The 12,468-nt window shown below is 38.9% G+C and overlaps 1 protein-coding gene across 1 annotated transcript in view; it reads right to left on the bottom strand.

The window, feature by feature from the left end:
* Positions 1 to 12,468, bottom strand: part of CRMP1 (collapsin response mediator protein 1) — a 78,001-nt gene that overhangs the window by 41,867 nt on the left and 23,666 nt on the right. Inside the window, exon 2 of the mRNA XM_027836487.1 lies at positions 7,781 to 7,869. Coding sequence (XP_027692288.1) covers positions 7,781 to 7,869 — 89 coding nt within the window. The remainder of the gene's footprint in view (positions 1 to 7,780; positions 7,870 to 12,468) is intronic.

The following is a 12,468-nucleotide window of genomic DNA, read 5'->3' as shown; positions in this document are numbered from 1 at the left end:
GGTAATTTGCTGAGAAAAGAGGACACAAAATGGAGTTTGGTGTGGAGGGAAGAGAAGAAGGTTTACAATAACTGTTGGGAGGTGGTGATGAGTCCCTCAGAGATAAATACAAGGATTACTTCATCAGGGAATGTCCAAAGGAGACTAGATTACATGAATCTGTAGTACATCCAAAAAGTTTTGTGACTTTTCTCCAACAGTTAGTCATCAGCTCAGGAGGAGGAGTTGAGAAGACAAATGTTGGAGGTTACTCAGAATTGAGGATTAGGAGAACACAAATGGTCAAAGGACTAGGTTATCCTTGTAATTACCCTCAACACTTTCATCGCTTTCACTGCTTTCCCCATAGTCAATCTTTGCCAAGTTTTGTCAATATCACAGTATCTCCCACATCTGATTCCTTCTCTCCATTCACATGGCCACCCCCTTATCAATTCTTCACTTCTCATCTAGATTAGGGCACTTGCCTTCTAACTGGGTCTCTTTGCTTCAATTCTATCTGCTCTCCAATCTTTCCTACACACGTCTGCCAAAATAATCTTCCTAAATCACAGTTTTGACCTCAATGTGCTTTTGCATAGGCTCTCCCCTATTCCTGAAATGTGTTCCTGCTCACCTCTGCCTCTTAGAACCCTTGGTTTCTTTCGAGGCTTACCTGATCCCCCCAGTAATTGGTGTTCCCTCCCTCCTCCCCATTATTTTGTATTTAATTGTGTAAATTATATCCCCCAGAAGAACATAAACTCCGCTAAGGCAAGGACTCTTTTAATGATCTTGTCTTGACATTTTCTGTGCCTAGCACAATACCTTGCAAATGATAGGTGCTTGATTAATGTTTGTTGACCACCTGCTGTGTGTTTTAGGAGTAAAGTGGAGACAAGGGTAAAAGAAAGACAATAATTATGCTTGATGACCTGAAAGACCAAGATTTTGGGACGTCATCAACATGAACATTAAAGTGACTGAGGATGATAGCAAGAGTTGGGACGGAGAATAAAACTGAGTAAAGGAATGAATTTGATAAAAAAGGAAAATGAGTGACAGAGAGATTAGTAAGTGGTAGTAACAAGGATCTGAATATCATGAAATCAAATCTGCAAAGTAGAATGCACAAAAATATAACCTCCCTTTTCCTCTTGCCCAGTATATAGTGCCAGTTGTAGGCAGCACAGCTTGATGACGAGAGAAAGAAGTGAGAATCAGCACATGTGGATTTTATATATACCAAGGTATCATTTGTACTCATCTTCACCCCTTTTGCAATAAGGATTATCACATAATTTTTCTCCCTGACAAGAGCCATGTGAGAACAGAATACATAAGCTGGCAAGGTAGGGACTAAATTTCTTCAAAGAAAGAATAATAGTCACTTTATTGGTCTGAGCCTCAGTTTCCTCGTATGTAAAATGGGAAAAACAACAACTCCATTTACATCATAGTATTGTTATGAGGATCAAATGAGCTAATGAATATGAATTATAACTATGAAGTGGTTAGATCAAAATAAGTTATTGTTGGTTCTTAATATTATTCCATATTCTTCAATGCAAAGAGAGAAGTCAGCAGCATTGGTGTAGTGGATTATATAGGGGGCTGGAGGTCAAAAGAACTGGGTTTGAGTGCTGGCCTTGCCACTTAGTAGCTGTATGAACTTGAGCAAGTCACAGCCTCTCAGAACTTTGTTTTCTTTATTCATTAAATGGAGACAATAATATTTCTACCACCTACTTCAGAGGGTTGGTATAAGGAAACTGCTCCGTAAAACCATCTAACTTAATCATAAAGAGGCTCTATAAATGGGAACTATTATTATTATTAGTCATAGTAGTAGTAGTATTTTTATTATTATTATTACTGATCTCTCAGTACTTGAGCAGCTATTAATTTTTTTCTTTAAATCAACCCAGACATCACTGTGTGAGATACTATGGGGGTTGCAGAAAGAGCATATAACTTAGTTCTAACTTTAATCTTATGTTTAAATGAGATAGGGTTGATAATACTTAAAACAAATGGAGTATGTAGAAATAGTACTAGATACAAAATCAGGGAACCTAGGTTTGGATCCTGGCTCTGTTATTTTACTGCCCATAAGACCCTGGGCAAGACACTTCCCCTCTCTGGGACTCAGTTTCATCATTATATAAAATAAGGGGTTGCATGAGGTGATCCCTAAGATGAATTGCAGCTCTAGGTTCTATGACTCCAAGTGCCAAAGCCAGGAGACACCTCGTATAGAGCCCTGGGCATGGGGTCAGGAAGACCTGAGATCAAATTTGGTTCATATACTTACTAGCTATATGACCCTGGGCAAATCACTTAACCTCTGCCTGCCTCAGTTTCCTCAACTGTAAAACAGAGATAATAAAAGCACTTACCTCCCAGGGTTGTTTGAGAATCAAAGAAAATATATTTATAAAATGCTTTGCAAATTTTAGGCAGCTAGGTGGGAGTTAAGAAGACCTGAGTTTGAATTCCGCCTCATATGCTTACTGGATGTGTGACCCTGGCCAAATCACTTAACCTTTATTTGCATCAGTCTACTCAATTGTAAAATGAGAAAAATAATAGCACTTACTTCTTAGAGTTGTTGTGAAAATCAAATGAAATAATATTTATAAAGCAAATAGCACAATGCCTGGCATGTAGTAGGAACTTAATTAATCTTTCCTCACCTCTCCCTCCTTCCTTTTCCCCTTCCTTTCTTTTTTTTCTTTCTTCCTTCCTTCCTTTCCTTTTTCCTTCTTTCCTTCCTACAAGCACAGACAACATGGGCTATAGGAGATTAGAGGAGAGAAGGAGGTTTTGTGGGTTGGGAGTAATCAGGTAAGGAGTAACAAAAGAAGGGGGAGATATATAGAATTTAGACAAGAAAAGGAGATAGAGGAAAGTATTCAGACCAAGGGAATCAGTGTCAACAAAGGCAGACAGAAGAGAACAAGCATATATCATGCAGATGATAATAAAGGAACCAGTTTGCATAGAAGAGAGTATATGCCTATTGGGAGAGGAGTAGGGGAAAAGCCCAGTTAAAAAGGCAAAGGAGAGCTGCCTATAATATAGCTCATCATAACTAACACGTGTCATCCTGCCTCTGAGTCATTTTTAATCCAATCAAAATAAGCAAAGTTGCTAAACGAGCAATGACCTTCTGAGCTAGGAACCAGATGGAAAGTCTGGTCATGAATTATGGATTGCCTTCAGAATTGCTCTGGGCATTTGGGAGGAGGCTAAGAAAAATGAGTTGGTGCATCTGGACCTGGACCCTGCTGGTGTCAGTGCACAAAGGGATCACTGTCATCAATGCCCAGACCAAGAAAAAATTCCTGGCAATTTGGGGGAGTGAGTTAGGATCGTTTAAAAAATACCCCACCCTTCACAAGAAGTCTTGTTGAATTCAGAGAACTCATACAAGATTGTTTCTCCTCTTTGGTGACTCTACTCAAAAAAAGAATTTTGAAGAACTCCTGACCAAACGAGATAGAGAGCATTACAAAATGTAAAACAGATAAGTTTGATTATATTAAATTAAAAAGCTTCTGTACAAACAAAACTAATGCAACCAAGATTAGAAGGGAAGCAGAAAGATAGGAAACAATCTTCACAGCAAGTATCTCTGATAAAGGCCTCATTTCTCAAATATATAGAGAATGAGTCAAATTTCTAAGAATATAAGCCACTCCCCAACTGATAAATGGTCAAAAGGTATGAACAGGCAGTTTTCAGATGAGAAATCAAAACTATCTATAGGCATAAGAAGAAGTATTCTAAATAACTTTAAAGAAATTCAAATCAAAACAATTCTGAGGTACAACCTTACACCTATCAGATTGGCTAATATGACAAAAAAGGAAAATTATAAAGTTGGAGAGGATGTGGGAAATTTGGGACACTAATGCATTGTTGGTGGAGTTGTGAACTGATCTAACCATTCTGGAGAGCAAATTGGAACTATGCCCAAAGAGCAAACTATGCATACTCTTTGATCCAGCAATACCACTGCTAAGTCTGTATTCCAAAGAGATCATAAAAAAGGGAAAAGGACCTACATGCACAAAACTATTTATAGCAGCTCTTTTTGTGGTGGCAAAGAATTGGAAATTGAGGGGATGCCCAACAATTGGGGAATGCCTGAACAAGATGTGGTATATTAATATAATGGAACATTATTGTTAGAAATATTGTAAGAAATGATGATCAGGTAGATTTCGGGCAAACCTGGGAAGATGTATATAAACTGATGCAAAGTTAAATGAGCAGAACCAGGAAAACACTATATAGTATCAGCTACATTGTGTAATGATCAACTATGAATGACTCAGCTCTTCTCAGCAATGCAATGATTCAAGACAAGTACAAAGGACTCGTGAAGGAAAATGCTATCCACATTCAGATAAAGAACTGATTGATTCTGAATGCAGATTGAAGTACATTTTTTCACTCTTTTTCATTTTTTTCCTTTTGATCTGTTGCTTTTTTTACAACTGTGGCTAATATGGAAATGTGTTTCACATGATAGCACATGTATAACCTATATCAAATTGCCTACCATTTTAGGGAGAGGAGAGGGAGAGTGGAAGAAAAATGTGGAACTCGGAATCTTGTAAAAATGAATGTTAGGTGGTACAGTGGATAGAGCTCCGGCCTTGGAGTCAGGAAGACTTGAGCTCAAATCTGGTCTTAGACACATGACACTTACTAGCTGTGTGACCCTGGGCAATTCACTTAACCCCTATTGTCTCACCAAAAAGGATAAAAAAAAAAGAATGCTAAAAATTGTCTTGATAAGTAATTGGTAAAAATAAGATACTATTAAAAATAAAAAATTAAAGAGAAAGCAAAAAAAAAAAAGAATGAGGACATTCTTTGAATTTCAGATTATATGGAGCTTCTCATATGGACTTAGAGTTATTTGTATAGGCATGTGAGCTACTCTCCTAAAAGAAAGAGGCCCTGCCTCATCCTCCCTTGTATTTCACATAACAACTAGCACAGAGTTTTATATATAGTAATAGGTACTCAACAAATAGATAAATGGATCTCTTTGTTTAATCTATTAAATGACTGAATTAATTAATTAATTAAACAAACAATTAAATTGAATTGTTAATGGTGTCCTAAACAGTTCACATCATTATAATAGATCACATGTTTTAAAGTTTTTAAAAACTGCTCTTATATCCATTATTTTGCTTGATTCTCCAACAACCCTGGGGTGATGCCTATGAGGCCAATGGGCCGGTGGTTATCACTGAGGGGACTGATGTTAATTGAATGACATGAGTTTTAACTTTTCTCTGCTGGCAATGGTTCAATTTTTTTCAGCCAGGTCCAACTCTTCGTGATTCCATTTGGGGTTTTCTCAGCAAAGATAGTGGAGGGGTTTGCCATTTCCTTCTTTAGCTTATTTACAGATGAGGAAACTGAAGCAAACAGGGTTAAGTGACTTGCCCAGGGTCAAACAGCTAGTAAGAGTCTGAGGCTAGATTTGAACTCAGGAAGAGGAGTTTTCCTGACTTCAGGCCTGTAGCTCTACTACATCAACTAGCTGCATTGTAAAGGATTAAAGTGACCAGCTCTGTCTACAAAAGATTATTCTATGAGAGGCATGAAGTATGGATTAGCAAGTGGAGAGTAAAGGTGGGCAGATCTTTAGGGAAGCTATTACAGCTGAGCTGCCCAGCTGAGTCATAAGACTTCCTCTATTCAGGTGATGACTGTGGGAATGGAGTCCCCACACGGCTATTTACAATATTCTAGCAGGTCATCTAGCTTGATCCAGAGATCCAGATTAGCAGCTTAGCCAGAGATACAGGGAATCCTGAAAGGAAGTGAGTAGGTTCCAAAGCCCAGAGGAATACACAGGTATCCATGAATGAATGAAGACTGGGAATGGGCCCTGAATCTTGATCCTGCCAAAACTCCACTACTCTGTCCGCCAAGACCACTCTCAGATGGGCATCGTGTCTCGATGCCAGCACCTCAAATAGCGCTCAAGAGGGCATCAGATCCGAATGTGATTTAAGGCCTTGGGCTTTCATTTCCTTGATTCCTTTTCTCTTTCCTTTCCCTTCCCCCCGCCTTGCTTTGGCAGTGAATAAATATGAAGAAATTATTTTGCTTCCAGAGCCTAGCTAAGCTACTTTACTAGATATAGGGAATGGTCGGGGAAAGGGAAAGGGAGACAGAGGGAAAAAAAGGAAAGGGGAAGGAGTGAAAGGGAGCCAAGGGGATATAAAAGGGAATAAGCATTTGTTGTGCTTACTATGTGCCAGGCACTGTGCTAAGCACTTTAAAAATATTATTCAATTTGATTATCAAATATTATCTCATTTGCTTAGAAGAATGGAGTTTAGTTAGAGAAGGGCCAAAGCACCCCAAAGTCTCAATATTTCATCTGAATCATTGATACAAGGTTGGCTGGTCATTACAAGGAGATAATTCTACTATGTCAGTACAGTACCTGGCACATAGTAGGCATTTAATACTTGAATGATGGATTGATTGATATTGGTCCAGGGTTTGCCTAAGGAAGGAGATGGCAAACCCCTCCAGGATCTTTGCCAAGAAAACTCCAAATGGGATCATGAAGAGTTCCACATTACTGAAAACAATTGAACTACTTCTAATTTTCCTTACTAGCCTTATCCCATTGCCTGCTCTTGCTCTATATGTCTCAGACACTCCATTTTACAATATACTTACTTGTACACATGCCTTTTATCCTCAGATTGTAAACTTCTATAGAGTGATAACAATATAAAATCCACCCTTATATACACCTCAGCTTCTAGCACCATGCCCAACATCTAGCAGGCATTCAATAAATATTCACTAATTTGACCCCCTTTGATGCAACCTGTTCTTTCTCTTGAGTTGTCATGGAATACCCCAATATAGGAAATGCCCTCGTGCTGATATCTCTGACTTGGACCCCACATGGACACTACTTTTTTTTTCCTGCTCATTTAGATCCCAGGGTAATTCTTGGTCCCTTCCTGGTCAAATATAGACCAGCAAATTCCACCCCTTGGACACCAACTACAGTTCCTATAGAATCAATAGCTAAGAGACGTCCATTCATGCTGTTAAAAACACTGGTGAATCTTTAATTTTTCCTGATATGCATATGAAAGAACCAACTGGACATCACATTACCCTGCACCAATCACCACTCAATAGCTCTGAATTACCCCAGTGGTCTTTGGATGCTAATGAAAGGATAAAAAAATCAAAAACATAAAGATTAGAGAGAGATAGACAGTCACAACTTCTACTCTGATCAAATTGTCCAGTGTGGAATCTTACTTTTTTTATACCCTACAAATCCAATAGCCAATCTCATAAATAATAACAACTACATTCCACCCCAAAGAACATTTTCCTGTATCATTCTGTATTTCTAATATCAGCAGAAAAATCTATATAAGCACTCATCTGAATAGTCATCTAAGTAAAAATATATAGTTGTATATACATACTCATATCCACGTATATGAATATATACATACATATATAAGCATATATACATGTTCACATATATACATATATGTATAAATACATACACATATAGGTGTATATATAAGTGTATATAAACATATATATGTATATATATACTACTTAGGTAGAATTCCAGAATAAATACATATATATATACATACATATAACATGCATTACTATATGCATAGTAATATATAGTATAGAATACACATACATAAACATATACACCACTGAACTAAATCAGAAAAGTATTCAAAGTATTATGTTTTGGCCAACCAACTTTATAAGTCCATCTTCCAAGTAGAGGTCTGCATAGAAGGACTGGTCATCATTGATAATTCTTCCTCCTTTAATGAGTAGTCGGTCACTCTGAAGAAAAGAAAAAAAAATGAGATAATGTCACTGGGGAAGGAAGCTAACAAATGTTTATTTAACTCACCTTAATCTGAAGAGTCAGAAAGATTGCAACTCTTCAGTTCAATGATGGAGTATCATCAAGTGATCACTACATTAAAAAATCAGCAGCTAAGACATGTTTCTCCCCACAACCATGCAAATAAAGGCTTCCTCATTCACTGTCTGAGATCATACTAGTCGATCCCTTCTCTGAACATTGTACTCAAAAGTCAGAATCACATAAAATAACATTTCATAGAACATAAAATGCTAGAGGTGGAAGGGGCCTTAGAACACAGAACATCAACAGTCAGAGCTTGGAGGACCCTTAAATACGGAACAGAGAATGCCAATTCTGAAAGGAGTTTTAGTACATAGATCATAGAATGTTAGAGCTAGAAGGGACCTTAGAAATGATTACTATAACCCCCAACCCCTATTCCACCATCCTGCTTCATGTGGAAAAGCACACAGAATATATGGAGACCTTCAAATACTCCAGATGGTAAAATACATATAATTGGGAAGGTGCTAGATTATGGAGAGCCTTGAAGGGCCAAGGAAATTATGTGGAGACAGAAGTGGGGATCTATGTTGTTTTGAGCATGAGAAGAATAATAAGATCAAATTTGTGCATAAGGAAAGCTATAACTAAATGGACAAAGTGATAATGGCCCTTTTAATTTTCAGTTCTGCTGTATGTATTTAGGATCTGCAGCAGCTCAGAAGTCAGTCAGTAAGCAGATGCAGTTTGGAGATGGGAGATTTTCCATGTAGGAAGATCAGTCAATCAAAAAACATGTATTAAGCACCTGCTATGTGCCAGGCACTGTGCTAAGCACTGGCGATAAAAAGAGAGGCAAAAGACAGTCCTTACTCCCAGGAAGCTCACAGCCTAATGAGAGAGACGACATGCAAACAGCTGTGTACAAACAAGCTAGACACAGTATATATAGGAAATAATTAACAGAAGGAAGGCACTAGAATTAAGATGGACTGGGAAAGGCTTCTTGGAGAAGCTGGGATTTTAGCTGGGACTTAAAAGAAGCCAGGGAAGCCAGGAAGTACAAATGAGGACAGAGAGCATTCCAGGCATGGGGACAGCCAGACTTCACAACTGAGCAACAGATAAACCTCTGTCTGTGTCTTCCCGTTCTTCAAAAGCAGTACACAAGCACCACTGGCATGGGGAGTGGATGATTACTCTATAAACTCTAATACTAATTCACTTTGAGACCTTAGATAAGTCATTTTACTCTTCAGATCCTCAGTTTTGTCATCTGTAAAATGGTCATGTAAAAACATATTCACTCCCTAACTAGCATGGTTACCATGAGGGAAATAGTTTTAAATCTTAAAATACTACATATGTGTAATGATAAATATGACAGAAAAGGTGGTCCTATTATGTATTGAGGGTAAGTGATGGGCAGTCTGCGTGTTGCCTTGCTACTCAGAAAATGATAAAAGAACTAAGAGATTTAAGAAAAGATATAAACAAATTTTCACACAGGTTGAGATAGCCTGGGTGAGTTATTATTGGCACAGTGGTGTGGTTATTATTTGCACTAAGGTGTATCCACCTTAGTACAGAATAGATTCATTCTAGTATGTGACCATGATGATGAGTGATGATGAGAATTCATTGCCACCAATGGCTTCAGGGACCCTCAGATTCCACAGTCTTCCTAGTGTGGGTGAAGGTGAAGAACAATTCTTTCCTTAAACCACCTGAGTTCATGCTCTTTGACCCAGAGCACCAATTGCTAGGAATATCCTATTACTATTACTACTTCTACATTACATAGTATTTTAAGATTTGCCAAGCATTTTACAAATCTTTTCTTATTTGATCTTCATAACAACCCTGAGAAGCATGTGTTATTATTATCTCCGTTTTACAGTACTAGGTGGTGTAGTGAATAGAGTGCTCAGAAAGACTTACCTTCCTGAGTTCAAATCTGGCCTCAGACACTTACTAGCTCTGTGACCCTGGGAAAGGCACTTAACCCTATTTGCCTCAGTTTCCTCATCTATAAAATTACCTGGAGAAGGAAATGGCAAACTACTCCAGTATCTTTGACAAGAAAACCCCAAATGGGGTCATGAAGAGATGGACACAACCGAACAACAACTCAACTACAATTTTAAAGATCTGCAAAGTGAAGCAAAGAGAGGTTAACCGACTTGTCCAGAGTCCCATTGCTAGAAGCTGTCTCAGAGAAGATTTGAATTCGTGTCTTTTTCATTTCAGGTCCAGCACTCTATCTACTGTATCAGCTAGCTCCCTATGGAAATTAATCACCAAATGCCCAAGGAAATCAATGATAAAAAGGCTACATATATACCAAAATATTTTAGCAGCACTTTTTTTTGTACCAAAGAACCAGAAATGAAGTAGATGCTTGCTGTTGAATGAATTATCTAACAAGTCTTGATACATGAATATAATGGAATATTAACTGTATACCTTGCTGTCAAACAGATATTAGGATATTCAATTATTATTAATGTATAAGTAATTAAAATGATGTGCTTTATGTTACCCTGTTTGATCCTCCTAATAACTCTGTGAGGTAGGTAAGACAGGTGTTATTATTCCTATTTGATGGAGGAAGAGCAGAAGATCAGGAGAGTAAAGTGCTTTGTCTAAGGTCACAGAGAATTATTCTCAAACACTGAACTTGAAAACAGGTCTCTGGACCTGGAAATCCAGGGCTTCTGCTGGTAGGTCTTGTAGTATCTTTGAAGCCAAGGTATTACAAATATTCAAATCATAGATGGTTGAGACTGGGAGTTATCTTATCCAACTCACTCATTTTACTGATGAGAAAACTGAGGCCCGGAGAGAAGAAATTACTTGCCAAAGGTCCTAAACCTCCTGGGACCTTTATTTCCTCATATGTAAAATGGCCTACATTGCCTCTGAGGTCCCTTCCAGCTCCAAATCTCTTATCCCATGATTCTATGTTGTCAAAACAAGGCAGTTTACACACAGGAAAATAAGATTCCTGATTTGGAAAGGTACAAGAAAAGCAGAAAAAAGGAGGGTGGATCTCCACATCCTTCAGCAGCCGCTGAGATTATTGCCTTTCCAACTGCTGACTAAAAATCCCACAATTAAACCTAGCATGGAAGGATGCTGAAGAGAGCTGCAAAGAGAAAGGCACATGCTAGGCTGCTGACTAATATTCCCCCTGAACCATGTCTTTTCCTTGCCCTTGGGAAAGCTTCTAACAACCCACTAGTTCATCTATGGCCCCAGGTGAGACATGCAATGAGAATGGCCCCTTTGGGTCTTGCTCCTTGGCTCCGGTTGGGTGGTTTGTCCTGAGCACGCCCTGCTGGTTAACCCCTGCTCCTGCTGAAGACCTAAAGTTCTGATTTGTTCCTCCCTTGGAGAAAAGAAAGTTGGAGGCTTTGAGAGACAGGATGGTGCTGTGGTTAGAGCACTGAAGCTGGTGTCTGGAAGAAGAGGATTCATTTGGGCAAGTCATGGAACCTTTTGTCATCCTGAAGATGAGGGGGTGGGGCTTCATGACCTTCCAGATTCCATCCAGCTCTAAAGCTATGATCCTAATTGTCCCAGAGTCAGCTCCTGATGAGGGGGATGGGGGACAGATAGAAATAGCTTTTCTCTTCATAATTATTTCTCTTTCTGGCTTGATTGTCCTTCTCCTTCCCTTCCCCCAAAGTGAACATATGGGTGTTTGCCAAGTGGCTAATCCCAGGAATGGAGTAAACCATAAAGCACTATAGAAAACTGAGCTGTCACCATCCTCATCCCCATCCTCCTCATTCTCCTCCCCTGCAGCGGTGGTGAGTGCCAGCCTCACTCTGCCAAGTGAGCGCAGTCTTTGTTGGCCTGGTATGTGCCAGTGGGCCTTTCCACCAGGGTGCCTGGGCTTTCTTACTTGCTGATGTCATTTTTCCTCACAGCCAAATGCTATGTTCCCCTCAGACAAGAGGAAACAAGGAAGCTCTCCTTGTCTCAACATTGCAATTACCCACCATGTCCTTATCCTGGCAAGAAAGAAAACCAGTTTCTTGCAGGGTACCTTTGTTCTCTTAATAAACGTTTGTTTTTATGTTGAGTTCAGTTTAAAAAACCACATTATTTAAGGCTGTAGGAAGACTCCTGTAGTGATACTGTCTGCTACCGAGGAAGGAAAGTGAACCTTCTTTATACTTTGTACCCTGAGCTGAGATGCTTGACCAACTCTGGGCTCTGTTATTTTAGGATTTCCAAAATATCTGTGATTTCCACCTTGTGTGTCCTCACATACAAAAAGCAACACTCCTACATGCTTTAGAAGATGTTGCATGAATTGAAGTAAAAGAGAAAGAAAAAAAGCAAGAGAAAGAGAGAAAGAGAAAGAAAAAGCAAGAAAAAGAAAGTCAGAAAGAGACAGAAAAAAGAGAAAAGGAAAAGAAAGAAAAAGAAAGAGGAGAGAAGGAAAAGAGAAAAGGAAGAAGGAAAGAAGGAAGGAAGGGAGGGAAGAAGGAAGGAAGGAAGGAAGGAAGGAAGGAAGGAAGGAAGGAAGGAAGGAAGGAAGGAAGGAAGGAAGGAAG

The sequence above is a fragment of the Vombatus ursinus genome, unplaced genomic scaffold, assembly GCF_900497805.2.
Source record: "Vombatus ursinus unplaced genomic scaffold, bare-nosed wombat genome assembly UNPS02014818.1, whole genome shotgun sequence".
Taxonomy (NCBI): domain Eukaryota; kingdom Metazoa; phylum Chordata; class Mammalia; order Diprotodontia; family Vombatidae; genus Vombatus; species Vombatus ursinus.
Note: the sequence above shows the minus strand (reverse complement) of the source record. Positions and strands in the feature narration are given on the sequence as shown.